The 15,537-nt window shown below is 39.5% G+C and overlaps 1 protein-coding gene across 1 annotated transcript in view; it reads left to right on the forward strand.

Annotated features, from left to right (window-relative positions):
* Window positions 1–15,307, forward strand: part of GYG2 (glycogenin 2) — a 44,266-nt gene extending 28,959 nt beyond the window's left edge. The window contains exons 8-10 of the mRNA XM_008568227.1: window positions 10,397–10,501; window positions 11,316–11,423; window positions 13,578–15,307. Of these exons, the coding sequence (XP_008566449.1) occupies window positions 10,397–10,501; window positions 11,316–11,423; window positions 13,578–13,739 (375 nt within the window). The 3' untranslated portion in view covers window positions 13,740–15,307. The remainder of the gene's footprint in view (window positions 1–10,396; window positions 10,502–11,315; window positions 11,424–13,577) is intronic.
* The last annotated feature ends 230 nt before the right edge of the window (window positions 15,308–15,537 follow it).

Below are 15,537 nucleotides of genomic sequence, written 5' to 3' on the forward strand. Positions count from 1 at the left end.
ATGGTATCTCAGTGTAGTTTTGATTTGCATTTCTTGAATGCTGAGTGATGTTGAGCATTTTCTCATGTCTGTTAGCCATTCATATATTTTCATTTGAGAAAAGCCTATTTAGGTCTTTTGCCCATTTTTTAATTGGGTTACTTGTTTTTTTTGTTGCAAAGTTGTTTCAGTTCGTTGTATATTCTGGATATTAATCCTTTGTCAGATGTATATTTTGCAAATATTTTCTCCCACTCTGTTGGTTGTCTTTTCACTCTGTTAATTGTTTCTTTTTAGTTTGATATCATCCCATTTGTTTATTTTCCTTTGGTTACCCTTGCTCTGGGGTCATATTCATGATGTCTGTGCCCAGTCCTACTTCCTGAAGTGTTTCTCCTATGTTTTCTTTAAGAAGTTACACTGTTTCAGGGTGTATATTTAATTCTTTAATCCATTTTGAGTTGATTTTGGTATATGGTGAGAGGTATGGGTCTAGTTTCATTCTCCTGCATATTGATATCCAGTTATCCCAGCACCATCTGCTGAACAGGCAGTCTCTTCCCCAGCTTATAGGATTGGTGCCTTTGTCAAAGATCAGATGGTTGTAGGTGTGTGGGTTGATTTCTGGATTCTCTATTCTATTCCACTGATACGTGTGTCTGTTTTTATGCCAGTACCATGCTGTTTTGGTTATTATCTTTTTGCAGTATAGTTTAAAGTCAGGTAGTGCTATGCCTCCAGCTTTATTTTATTTTATCTTATTTTATGCTCAGAATTGCTTTGGCTATGCATGGTCTTTTGTTATTTCATATAAATGTCTTTAAAATTTTTCCATTTCTGAGAAAAACGTCATTGGAATTTTGATGGAGAATGCATTGAATTCGCATGTCACTTTGGGTAGTATGGGCATTTTCCCAATGTTGGTTCTTCCAATCCAAGAGCATGGGATATCTTTCCATCTTCTTGTGTCCTCTTTAGTTTCTCTCAGCAGTGGTTTGTAGTTCTCATTACAGAGATTTTTCACATCCTTGGTTAACTCAATTCCTAAGTATTTTATTTTTTTGGTGGCTATTGTAAATGGGCAAGCTTTCTTGATTTCTCTTTCTGCATGTTCACTATTGGAGAATAGAAATGCTACTGATTTTTGTGTGTTGATTTTGTATCCTGCAACTTTGCTGAAATAATTTATCAACTCTAAGAGTTTTTTCTGTACAGGTTTTAGGCTGTTCGATATATAGGATCATGTAGTCTGCAAAGAGGTACAGTTTGACTTCATCTTTTACAATCTGGATGCCCTTTATTTCCTTCTCTTCTCTGATTTCTCTGGCTAGTACTTCCAACACTATGTTGAATAGGAGTGGTGAGTGTGGGCATCCTTGTCTAGTTCCTGTTTTTAAGGGAGAAAGCTTTCAGCTTTTCCCCATTCAGAATGATATTGGCAGTGGGTTTATCATATATGGCTTTAATTACATTAAGATACTTTCCATCTATACCTAACTTGTAGAGGGTCTTTGTCATGAATGAATGTTGAATTTTATCAAATGCTTTTTCAGCATATATAGAGATGAACATATGGTCCTTGTGTTTGATTTTATTGATGTGGTGTATCACATTTATTGATTTGCATATGTTGAACCAACCTTGCATCCCTGGGATGAATCCCACTTGATCAAGGTGTATAATTTTGAGTATGTGTTGCTATATTCTGTTAGCTAGTATTTTATTGAGGATTTTGGGGTCTATATTCATCAAGGATATTGGCCTGTAGTTTTCTTTTTTAGTTGTATCTTTGTCTGGTTTTGGTATCAGGGTGATGTTTGCTTCATAGAATGGGTTTGGGAGAATTGCCTCTGTTTCAATCTTTTGGAATAGTTTGTAAAGAATAGGTGTCAATTCCTCTTTGAACATTTGGTAGAATTCTGCTGTGAATCCATCTGGTCCTGAGCTTTTCTTTGTTGGGAGCCTTCTGATAACAGCTTCAGTCTCTTTTATTGTTATTGGTCTGTTCAGATTTTCTACATTTTCTTGGCTCAGTTTTGGTAGCTTGTGTGTGTCCAGAAATTTATCCTTTTCCTCCATATATTCAAATTTGTTGGCATATAGTTGTTTATAGTAGTCTCGAATGATTCCATGTATTTCAGAGGTACCAGTTATAATATCACCTTTTTCATTTCTAATTTTTGTTATTTGGATCTCCTCTCTTCTTTATTTAGTTAGTCATGCTAATGGTTTGTCAATTTTACTTATCTTTTCATAAAAACCAACTTTTTGATTCATTGATCTTTTTTATCATTTTTGGGTTTCAATTTCATTAAGTTCTGTTCTGATCTTAATGGTTTCTTTCCATCTGCTAACTTTGGGTTTGGATTGTTCTAGTTTTTTAAGGTGAAGTGTTAGGTTGTTCACTTGCCATCTTTCCATTCTTCTGAAGTAAGCATTTAATGTGATAAATTTCCCTCTTAGTACTGCTTTTGCAGTATTCCACAGGTTTTGGTAAGATGGATCATTGTTTTCATTAGTTTCAATACATTTTTGGATTTCCTGCTTGATTTCTTTTTGGACCCATATGTCATTAAGTAGAATGTTGTTTAATTTCCATGGATTTGTTTAGTTTCCAGAATTTCATTTGTTATTTATTTCTAATTTTAATCTATTGTGATCTGAAAAAATACATGGGATAATTCCAATTTTTTTGAATTTGTTGAGACTTGATTTGTGACCTAACATGTGATCTATCCTGGAGAATGTTCCTTGTGCTGATGAGAAGAATGAATATTCTGAGGTTGTTGGATGGAATGTTCTGTAGATATCTGCCAAGTCCAATTGGTCTAAAGTGTTGTTTAGATCTTGTGTTTCTCTGCTGATTCTTTGCCTAGATGATCTGTCTAATATTGAGAGTTGGGTGTTCAGGTCCCCTGCTATTATGGTATTAGTGTCTATTTCCTTCTTTAGGTCTGTTAGAGTTTGCTTTATAAACCTGGCTGCTTTGACATTGGATGCATATATGTTTAGGATTGTTATGCTTTCTTGATGGATCAATACTTCTATCATTATGTAGTGACCCTCATTATCTCTTTTTATGGTTTTTAGTTTAAAGTCTATTTTATCAGATGTAAGAATAGCTACTCCAGCTCATTTTTCATTTCTGATTGCGTGGTAAATCTTTTTCCATCCTTTCACTCTTAGTCAATGTGAGTTTTTATGCGTGAGGTGTGTCTCTTGAAGGCAGCGTATAGTTGGGTCCTCCTTTTTAATCTAGTCAGTAAGTCTGTGTCTTTTGATTGGGAAATTTAATCCTTTTACATTAAGAGTTGTTATTGAAAAGTGTTTATCTACTCCTATCATTTTATTGATTTTTCTTTGGATGTTTTAGGTGTCTTTTGTTCCTTTCTTTCTGATCTACTGTTTGTTTTTTGTATTTGTTGGTTCCTTGGGTTGTAGATAGCCTTTTTGTTTGTTTTCTTTTCATGAATGCCATTTTTATTATACTAGTGGGTTTTGATTTTTCTTGGTTTTTTTATGGCAGTGGTAGTTATTTTTCAGGTACCAAACCCAGTACTCCCTTGAGAATTTCCTGTAAGGTTGGTCGTGTGATAGTGAACTCCCACAGTTTTTGTTTGTCTGAGAAATATACTATTTGCCCTTCATTTTGGAAGGATAGCCTTGCAGGGTAGATTATTCTTGGCTGGCAATCTCTGTCTTTTGCTATTTTGAAAACATCATCCCACTCCTTTTTGGCTTTTAGGGTTTGTAATGAAAAGTCTGATGTTAGTCTGATTGGGCTCCCTTATAGGTGATTTGATGCTTGGCTCTTGCAGCTTTTAAGATTCTCTCTTTGTCTTTGAGTTGTGCCAATTTGACTATAACATGTCTTGGAGAAGACCTTTTTGGGTTGAATACGTTTGGGGATCTTTGAGCTTCCTGAATCTGAAGATCTGTGTCTTTTCCTATACCTGGGAAGTTTTCTGCCACTATTTTGTTGAATATGTTTTCAATACAATCTCCTTTTTCCTCCTCTTCTGGAATACCCATGACTCAGATATTTGAGCATTTAAGGTTGTCTGATACCTCTCTCAGATTTTCTTCAATGCTTTTGATTCCTTTTTCTTTTCTTTCTTTCTTTCTTCTTTTTTTTATTTTTTTTTTTTGTCTGCCTGTGTTATTTCAAACAGCCCATCTGCAAGGTCAGAAGTTCTCTTTTCTGCTTCTGGAAGCCTGCTGGTTAAACTCTCTGTTGTGTTTTTTATTTCATTGAATGAATTATTCAGCTCAGCAAGCTCTCCTACATTCTTTTTCAGGGCATTGATTTCCTTGTACATTTCTTCTTTCAGTTCCTGTATACTTTTCCTCATTTCATCGTGTTGTCTAGCTGACTTTTCTCGTATCTCATTTAGTTTCCTTAGAGTTATCACTCGAAATTCCTTGTCAGACATTTCAAGGGCTTCTTGTTCTATAGGATCTAGAGCTTGAGAGTTATTACCCTTTGGTGGTGTACTTTCTTGATTTTTCTTATTTCTGGTATCTTTCCTTTGATGTTTAGTCATTGCAGCAAGAGATTTCACAGTCCACTGGTTTGACAGTATTTCTGGCTAGGATGCTGCTGGGGCTGCCAATTTGGCATGGGTGTCTCAGTGTCTGCTCGGTCACCCACTGGCACCTCAGGTGTGTGGTCACCCCAGGTCTTGGGCCTCTCCGTGGAGGAGCCTCTCTGGTTGGCACACACTCGGCCCAGATGGGGATGGAGTTGGATGGAGGTGAGGCGTACCTGCTGGGTCACATGCTGGCACCATGGGGCACATGGTCTCTGTGCATCTCCGGCCTCTTTGGTGGGGTGCCTCTCTGATCCCCCAAAGGGTTATTTTCATAAATCCTGGTAACTATAGAAAAGCAGGGTCTGTCTGGATCGTGAGACTCTTTATTCCAGATAGCAGCCTTCATATGTGTAAGGAAAGTTTAGTATTTTCCCCCCATGTACATGAATGTATCAAGCAAAAAACTTGCAATTAATTAGTATCTTTTCAGACATGCGTTTTTCTTGTATTACCTTGGGTGAGAAAACATTGTAGTTTATTAAAAGATTAGAGATGCCCTTTTTAAAAAAAGTTATCAGTTGTTGTTTACTCTTGTTCCTGGTGTACCTTATTTTATTTTTAATATACCTTTTTGTTGAAGTATGTCCTATATATACAAAAGTGCACACACACATCATAAGTGTACATTTTGTTGAATTTTTACAAGTAAAATAGCCCATGCAGCCACAATCCAGACCCAATAAGTTAACATAAATGATTTTTTTCCCTTCTCAGTCATCAGAAAACTGACATTACTATCATTTTAGTTGGGAGTGCTTTTGAGCTCCAAATAAATGAACATGCAGTGTGTACTTTTGAGTCTGGCCTCTCCTGTTTAGCTAGATCCATCCATTTTGCTGAGTAAAATCAGTGGTTCATTCATTCTCATGGGCTTCAGATTATCAAATGATATGAAGGCACAATTTATTTGTTAATTTTACTATTGATGAACCTTGTACAGTTTTTGCTAATGTAAATGACACTGGTAGGAACATTCCTGCGCATACATTTTCTTGGTCTTGTGTGTAGATTTCTGTAGGGATTATACCTAATCACAGGGTTGCTAGATCAAAGGGTGTGTGTTTGTACAGTTTTAGTAGATTCTGCCAAAGATTTTCACAGTACTGACAGCAGATTGTGGGAGTTCTGGTTGTTCCACGTACTTATATACATTTTCAAAGTACCACTGACCATGTCCGATGTCTCATCGTGGCTTTAATTTGCAGGTATGAGATGACTAATTAAGTTGAGCTTGTTTTTATGTGTTCATTAGGCATTTAGATATTCTATTTCTGAAGTGCTTATTCAAAAGCTTTGAACGTTTTTTCCCCAGTGTTTTCTGTTTGTTTGTTTTTTAACCTTTAATGATATGTGTCTATTGCAGGCAGAAGTTTTTTGTCAGTAATATATAGAAAATATTTTCTTTCACACTGTTTCTCCCTTTTTCGATCCCTCATTGACATCCTTTAATGGGCAGAAGCTCCTAGTTTAAGCCAGTTTATTAATATTTCTTTTAAAAATAATCTATTTTAACGAGTGATCAGGAAACCTGACTCTAAGCCAAGGTCATCATGATGCTCTCATGGGATGTCTTATGCAAGTTTTCTTGTTTCTACTTTTTACATTTGTCTCAGTCTATTCAGGCTGCTGTAACAAAATACCAGAGACTTGGTGGCTTATAGGCCACAGACATTGATTGCTCATAGTTCTGCAGGCTGGAAGTCCAAGATCAGACATGGCAGATTCGCTGTCTGGTGAGGACCCGCTTCCTGGTTCCTGTTTCATGACATCCGCTCTTAACCTTCACCTTTCCAGACTGAAAGTCCTTTGCTTTGTAAGCTTCTTTCCATACCTCAGTCTCTCTCTCCTTTGAGCTAAGAATTCTTCTCTGGATTGCCTCCAATTTCAGAGTCTCTTTTTTCAAGGTGACCCAAACTTCAGGCAGCCTTTCAGGAGGTCAATCAGGAAAACAGTTATTACCTAAGTATAAAAATAAATGCAGTTTTTAAAAGACATATTTTATATTCATGCATTCCAAAATTGATCTGAAAGGCTGACTGTGCACCATGCTATGGTTAAGTTCTGGCCTTAGAATTCTCTCTGCCTGGTATATAAAGATGAAAGAACCTACTTGTTATTGGTAAGAGTAAGGGGAATATTTATTCATAATTATTTGGTTTATATTTCAATAGTTAATATTAACCATTTTTATCTAAGCCTGTGGGTCTTTTTTTTTTTTTTTTTTTTGGGCTTTTTTCGTGTCTGGCAACGGATCGCAACCCTCAGTGTCGCGCCCGTACCGGACCGGGACTGGCAACGGGATCGCAACCCTCGGTGTCATGCCCGCACCTCGCTCAGCCAGTGAGCGGGAACCGGTCTGTATGTGGGATCCGAACCCTCGGTGGGAGCGCCTCCGTGCTCCCAAGCGGCGCACTGTAGCAGTGCGCCACCGGGCCGGCCCTAAGCCTGTGGGTCTTGATTAGAAATGTTAGCAAAGGTTGACTGAACTTCTCTGCCTGGTTAAGTTAAATTCATATGACTATTCTAACACATCTGTAGAAAACAAGCTGGAAAGTTATGTTATTTTTTCATCCACTGTAATCAAATATATAACCCAGAGTTAAATCACTTGCAACAAAGAATTGCATTTTATGATTGGCCCACATGGAATTTATTTGTCCAGAGAAATAAGGTTGGCAGAGGAACAGACTGACATTTTCCCTAATCCTAATCAACTAATCCTTTCTGAGCACTTAACTCTTTGTCAGGCTCTTTGCTTCATTTATCTGTCACAACAAATATCTGTGCCATGTAGTAATAAAAAAACCGAGACTCAGAGAGTAGGTAATTTATCCAGGTCTTTTTCCTTAACGAGTGTCAGTATTTGAATCTAGGACATTCCACTCTCATCCCAGATCGAAGAAGGAAATTGTTAATTTTTATGGGATTCATATGTTTATGATAATGAAGTTATAGCAATCATTATTTTTTCCAGGACTTGCTTTAGGGTGTTGCAGTTCATGGTCGAGAGCAAGCCTGGGTGGTCAGAGAAGGGTGTGCTCAAATCCTGCTCCCTTGCTTGCTAGCTCTGGTGTGTTGGACAGGAATCTCTGTCTGAAAATTAAACTTTTCACAAGAGGAAAGATCAAACTAACTCCCTCAGGGCTGTTACGATTAAAAGGAATGCTGCATAAGAAGCTTGTGAGTGTCATTCAGGAGCCAGCCATGAACACCTTATAATAAGAAACTTCTGTTATCATGGTTTTGGATGATTTGACAACTCTATAACTTTGCTTGATACTGAATATTAGAACTGATTTTTATTTTTGGAAATTCCATTCATAATCATGATCTGGAAGAAGGAGTTTATATTTTATTTAATTTTCCCTAGTTTTATTGAGGTATCACTGACAAAGGAAAATTAAGCATATATTTAAAGTGTACAACATGATGTTTAAACCCAGTGGGGCTACTTATATGTGGATTTTTTTCAATAAATACAGTATGGTACTGTTGCTGTGTTTCCTCTTCCTTATGATTTTCTTAATAACATTTTATTTTCTGTAACTTGCTTTATGGTAAGAATACAGTATATAACACATATAACATACGCAATATGTATCAATCAACTGTTTATGTTATCGGTAAGGCTTTCCAGTCAACAGTATGCTATTTGTAGTTAAGTTTTGGGGACGTCAAAAATTATACATGAATTTTTGACTGTGCAGAAGGTCAGAGTCCCTGACCTTCATGCTGATCAAAAGTCGACTGTATACAGCAATGTGTTGTTCATTGTAATCATAGTACATACATACCTGTTCATGCCACTTGACTGAAACTTGATAGCCCTTGGCCAACATTTCTCCCTTTTTCCTTCCCTCCAGCCCTTTTTCTCTGCTTCTATGACTTATGTCAATTGCACTTTCAAGTTTATGAGATAGAAAAGTCGACAGTTAAAAAGAAAGTAAGTTTATGATTCCAGTGTGCTATGGATTGATTAAATTGTGTTCCCCAAAGTTCATGTATTATTAGAAACTTAATCCCCACTGTGACTGTTAAGAGGGTGGGAAATCCTATTATGGTGATTGAAAGGTGGAGCCTTGAAGAGGTGATTGGGTTGTAGGACCCTGCAGTAGTGAATGGGTTAATAATGGTGGTCAGGGGTGTGGTTCTGAGGGCTCTGACATTTCTGCCATGTGAGACCCCTTGGTCACTGTCACCACCACCAAGGCTCTGACCAGATGTGTCCCCTGGACTTTGGACTTCCCAGCCTCAGAAACTGTAAGCAATACATTTCATTCTCTTACAAATTCTACATTTTACATTTTTATGGAATTTCACCAGTTATGATTTTCGGTGGTGTCCAGGTTTATAGATAACTTAGTTTACCTTCTTAATGTTCTTCCTTGCCATGTGCTTCAGGACATTTGCACACATGCATCTGCTTTTCACGGCACGTTCTTTTTCTCTCCTCATCTCCAGTCTTCTCCATCACTGACTTCCACTCATCCTTCAGGTTTTCTTTTAGATTTTACTCTTCCAGGAGTAGTTCCCCCTAAGACTAAGTGAAGTCCCTTGAGAAAGCTTCTTCTCAATCTGTCATTTTCCTTCCTCGTGTTTCTTGTGACTTGCCATTTTGTATTTGTTGTTTGTGGAGTGTCCTTTCTCCTGGGACAATAACCTTCATGAGGATTCAGATCACGCCTGTGTAGCTCAATCTACACTGCTCACCACCTGTGTCTCAGTGAATATCTGCTGAGTGTAAAACTCATGCCTCCACTAATACAAGAATGAACTAAACTTTCTCCTAAAAAAAATACTAGGATCAAAAATTCAGGAGCTGGGGATCTAAGAGACTGGGCTGCACCCCAGGTCAATTCACTCAAAATCTCTGGGACTGTGGCATGGGAATCTGCATTTGCAGGATTAGGACTCTCTTAAGGCTGCCTGGTTCAGACAAGTGGAGCCCACGTTGAGGTCCAGTCCTACAAACGCACGTGATCTCTGCAGTGTATTTGTGTGAAGACCGATGAGAATGTCAACGTTTTTCTGGTCTCTGTTGCTGACGCTCATTAAGCCAGCTGCTTTGGGAACTGTTAGGGATTCCAGCTTGTGGACACAGGCTTGCTTCCTGACCTGGTATTTGTCAGGGTTGGCTAGCTGGTGTAACAACCAGCCCCAAGTCAGTAAATGTTGACTTCTTGTTTGCATCATGATCATCCGGCATGGCAAAGTTCTCCTCTGCTCCATGCAACCACCGCGGGATTCAGAATCTCCCGTTCTTCCTCTCTGCCATCTTCCAGGGCAGCCTTTCTCCACTGGGACTCCTTGAGAGGGATAGACCCTCACACAAAAGGCAGGCATCGTGCATAAAGTATTACGTTATCTTCTCTACATCTAGATGGGTGCTAACTATGCACCATCCTTGAGAGAGCTGAGAAAAGTAGTGATCTGGCTCATTGTCTGTAGGGTTTCCTCTTCTTGTGGAGCCCCTGTGTGGGGACCTTGTACTTCACCTGGCCGGTGGAGAAATAGAGAGTAGGAAAATGAGATTCCTCCTCACCACCCAGCTGCAGTTGGCTCCCATCACATCCGCCCAATCCCGTTGTTGAGAATCACTCCTATGGCGCTGCATAGGAGTAAGGAGACTGCAAAACAGACTTGGGTGTGAGCATGGGAAGAAGACAACGGAGTGAAGGCAGGTATCCATGAGCACGTCACCGTGCTCCAATCTGTTCAATATCAAGGTGCACTTGCGTTGCAGAAGCGGAAAAACATAGATTAAGCGGCATTGATTTGCATGAAGGTTTGTCCTAACCTGCCTTTGCTCTCTTTCTTTATCACAGGTGATAGGTTGCCCTGAAATTGAAACTTCTGCTGGAATAATGAGTGACCCACTGTCCCGGCCCTCACTTCCATTCGTGGACATCACAGAGACCCCCACCACTGCGGTATACCTCATTTATATTACTTACATACACCCATCTCTCTTGTTGCTTGCTGTTTATCTCAGTGTCTACACCCAATAAATAACAAGGAGGGCATCATATGCTTTAAAAAATTCCTCCCATGCCATTTCTGAGTGGTTTTTCCAGCCAGAATCAGTTGTGTTGTGATGAGCCTATTTCTCTATAATCCAGGCAGATACCATATCTAGTTGTCTATTCAAATTTGTTTTTACCCACTTCCATCACCGTATTTCCTGTTGGCTCTTTTCTTACACCTTGTTTTAAGAAGAATTAGAAAAGAAAAAGATGCAACATCGGTGTGGTGTATATGTCTCCCTTAATTAAAACATTTTTTTTTTGGTAGGACTTTCACCAGCCTCTAAAATCAGTATTTATGTATGGATTTTATTTTCATTCCTTTTCTTTGTTTCCCTAAATTGACCCTCATAAATCAGGGCTTCCATTACCATGCACCTGCAAAAGACCGACTCTAAAAACGTTATTTTTGAATCTCAGCAAGAGACTATCTTAGCAAAATGCTTCCATAGGCATTTGGTACACATTGGTGGAATCCCTCTCTGAAAAGTTAACTTTGATAAATTGCATCGGGACATCTAGCATCTCATCTTGTGTGAGAAATGGCAGGTGTCTCTGGAAAACCCAGGGGTGGGGAAGCTCAGTTCTTTTACCATTTCCAGAAAAGGATACCTGTCACCGTCCTTCAATTCAATCTCGTTTTAGCTCCCTGTCGTTTAGGTTAGGTCTGCAGTTCCCTGCAGCCCACTGCAGACTAACGATGGAATGGTTATGTTTCCAGCCACCAGCAAATAAAGCCGAAAGTGGCCCGACTGAGGAAACCTTGAATCCACGTCAGGAGTCCCCTGTTGAGGTCGTGAGGGACCCTGGTCCTCAGGACACTTTGGAGGTGGTATCTGAATTCTTTGTATTGTGCGGCGTTCCTGATGGGGGCTGTCAGCCATCCCTGGGGCTGGCCACACACACGCACCAGCAGTTAACTCAATTTTCAGCCTCTTTTTCTTGGAATAAGAGTCTTCCTGTTTCTACTGGTGCCTCCAGTCCATCTGTCTTCTGTCTGGCATTTGCCTGGAGTGGGGTCTAGTAGTCTTTCCTATCTTCAGCGCAGTTCACCACGCCCTTTCTCTTTCTGCAAACGTTAAATGAAGGGAAGTTGAGGGCTATGGGAATTATTGCATGGCAGTCCATTTTCTAAAATGCAGAGGAAAAAAGAGCTGGGAAATTTGGGGGTAGACGTTTGTTTCCAAATGGAGTGTGCAGTGATTTCATGTTTAACAATGAAACGAAAGACGCCTTCTTGTTTCTTTCTTTTACAAATATTCTTGTCTTAAACTTCATTCTATCTGTTGACACATTTAAAGAAAGCAATGTTTTTTTTTTTTTTGTTGTTGTTGTTGTTTTTCTAAGAATGATCAAATAACACCTTTTGGTCTTTAACTAATAGTAAATGCAGCTCTAGACCTCAGTGTTGGGCTCCGGATGGAAGTTAGTATGGACATGGATTTGGAATGTGACCCACTGCATCATAAATATTTTTGTTTGCTAAATGCTTTTCCCAGAAGTCACCCTTGGAGAACATGGGAATTTTTTTTTCCTTTCACTCTTACTTGGTTCATCTAGTAAATGCCACGTGTGGTGTTTTGAACTTATTTCTAGAGCTGTTGGTGACAAGGTTTTTTCTGAAACATCACTTGTTACAAAGTGTGAGTTTATCCCTTCAGTGTGTTCTGCTGTTATGTAATAATTTTGAGGCTCTTTGAATTGAGTCTGTGGTTATGAGTAACATGTCATGGGTGTGAGGTTGAACTTGAGGGGGTGAGGATTAGACAGCAGAGTGGTCAGGAAGAAACTCTAGCTTGTGTCTGGCTCCTAAAGCTTAGCAGGATCTCTTCAGCCACTCATGTGCCAAACTGGGGCCCCCTGACATTCTCCCCCTTAGCTGTATACCCACTCCCCTAGAGAGGATCCTTATTCAGTGTCTCATATCATAACCCGTTTCATGAAATGAAAGGAGTGCATTGTCTGCTTGGGTACTTATCTCCTCCTGTTATCCAAATGTTGCAATCATGGTGCTGTTTTGTCGGTGAGGCTCTACGGTGCCCTGTTAAGTCCAGAAGGACTGAATTCTCAGGAACTTAGTAAGTCTGAAGCCAGGTGCTCTTAGAGGGAAGAAATACTAACATACCTGGGAGTAGACCCTTTTTTCCTCTTGGTATCCCTCGGAACAATAGGATGGTTGTATTTGAATAAAATGTATCTATCTACCAATCTATCTGATGTTTCCATCCATCCATCCATCCATCCATTCATCCATCCATCCATCCATCCATCTGTCTACCTACCTAGGTTTGTGCATGTCTAGAAGGATAGATGGCATACATGTGTGTGTGTCTATGATTGTTGCTACACGCACATCTTTAAAAGTCTTTTTTCCCCCCCAGTCCTTGGTAGGAAGCAATTAAAGCAGACGTGTTTAGTATTTTTTGATGACCCATCTGAGTGCCTAACAGAAGTAAGATGTGCTTATATGTGTGTTTGTGTTTCCCTGTGTATTTCTCATATCTACCCTGCCATTGCAAGAAGAAAACTATTTACCTTAGTATTTAGTTTATTTTGCCAAGCAGTCCAAAGTGTTATAGGCTTTATTTACATAAGATGAAAATTTTCTTCATGTAACATGGTTTGATGATCTACTGTGATACAAAATATGCAAGTTCTGGTGGGTAAAAGTATTAAAACAGTAACATACATGTGTGTGCTTGCGTGTTTAAAATCATTTAGTGGGTAGGAAGTATAACAATTCTTAGGAAGAGGCAAACACATATAATTATGTTTTATAACATTTCAGAAAACAGGCAAAAAAGCATCTTTTAAGAATATTAAATTAAATCTAGCGTGCACTGAGTTCAAAAGAAAAGGGCTAGTAATGAGCATTCACCTTTTAAGAGCTGAGGTCCATCCTTTTGCAGAACCTGTTGCTAAGCTGGATGGATTTAGCAATCTTTCCGTCGATGACTGTCTTCTGTTGGCTTGTGTTTCATAGGTTGACCTGGCCATCTCTGTTTCCGAGATTTCCATTGAGGAAAAGATTAAGGAACTAAGTCCCGAGGAAGAGCGGAGGAAGTGGGAAGAGGGAAGAATAGATTACATGGGCAAAGACGCGTTTGCCCGCATCCAGGAGAAGCTGGACCGGTTTCTGCAGTAAGCCGCACCGTGGTTTTGCAGTTGTGTGTGGTTAGACGATGTTCTGTCGTGTGGTTCTGTTACTACGTGGAAACTTCCTCTAGTCCTTTCAGAGAGAAATGCAGTTCAACTATGTGCCTCTGTTTACATACAGTTAACCAACTTGAGTGCCTCACATAAATAATTCCATGATAAAAATCCAGCTTGAAGCCCCCTGCTGCTGATCCAAGCTACCAATGCCTTCTGGGCTTTCCAGAAAGGTCAGTTTTTCTTCTAACCTTGTCAGCAGACCCTTGATCAATGCTACTTCTCAATAGAGCTCTGAAATGCCACCTGGTACAGGTGCTACGAGATCTATCCTGTAGAGGGTAAAACCTCACTGCGAATTTTCTTCTGTCACCACCGTAATAACACTAGTTTATGTGTGCAGTGCCTCCGAGCCTTCCAGAATGAAAAACCCATTTCTTTAGGGCTAGGTAAATGTTTAGATATTGTGAGTTTGACTCTCATTGAAGTCTCTGTGAAGCGTTATCTGAGAAACACCACAGCTGTTTTCTATCTGCTTTAAATCCAAACAAGATATCCCAGTGCTGTTGACAGAAACCTGATTTGGGGCATGCCAGGGATATTTGGAAGAATGATTTTAGCTGGCTTGGGGGGGATGTCACCTCTTCTAAACTGATTTATTTACTGGTTTAAAACAATGAAGGGTTTATGCCAAATGATTTATGTCAACAACTAGCTTACGACCACAGGATCTAGAGATGCTCTTTGCTTAATGACAAAATCAGTTTGCACTCAGTGACGCTTGACATATCTTTGCTTGGTCTCAGTCACTACCTCAGTTCTAAATAACTTATTCAATCACTGTGCTCTTCAAAGCCATTTCTACTCAGCTCTTTTGGGAGAAATCTCAGTTTTATGAGACGAGTCACTTTATTCCACAAGAAAGCCTCATCTTCAGGAATATCCTCAGTTTACGAACTGTGACAACGTGCTGTTATCTCCCTGCATGGCTGTTAGAAGACTTGAAGAAGTCTCTGTCTTCACAGAGTGTTTTAATTCAGTTGATGTGTTTGGATGCTATTTACGTCACCTGAAACAGTTGAACCCTTTGGTAAGGGTAATTGGTGTCAACATATGGCAGTATCTGAGGCATTTGCTGTGCAAGGTGTGGATTACTGTGGGCTTGTTTCTCTTAACATCTGCAGGCTTGGTGGGCAGAATACACGGGATGTTTCAGGCGTTGATTTAAAATAGCCATAGGGATATAGCCTTAGGTGAGTTGTGGTGAGATAGTAACCAGCCATGAGAGTGATACGATATGTATGTTCTGAACGGAGAATGTCGGTGCTCTGTGCTGGGCGTTGAAGAACAGAAGCCTGAGCCTAACAAATGGGACGGAGCACTCAGGTGATGGATGTTGGAGTCTGTTTGAGCTTCTCCGAAGATGAGAAATCATGTTTGCAGGCAATAGATCGTTGGCTTAAGGTACATATGCTCAATACGGAGTTCTGCTATGCATTCTGGTATGTATCATCACATTTGGATGGACGTTAACACATCTAAATTAAAATGTTTCAACAGCCATGTGGTCTCCTTCTGGTGTGTGTCTGCATGTGTCCTGGGTAATCAGATCATATCTTATAGTACACAGAGGGAACGAAGGAGGCTGCCTTTCTCCTACAATAAATTTAAATGATTCGGATGGTTATTTCAGGATTGCTGGCAACAGTAAAATGTGTACACTGTTTATTCTCACCTTCTGAAATCTCATAAGGCCTTTTTAGGGAAGGTACCCATTTTCTGAGCTTTGCTTA

The sequence above is a fragment of the Galeopterus variegatus genome, unplaced genomic scaffold, assembly GCF_000696425.1.
Source record: "Galeopterus variegatus unplaced genomic scaffold, G_variegatus-3.0.2 Scaffold21, whole genome shotgun sequence".
NCBI classification, from domain to species: Eukaryota; Metazoa; Chordata; class Mammalia; order Dermoptera; family Cynocephalidae; genus Galeopterus; species Galeopterus variegatus.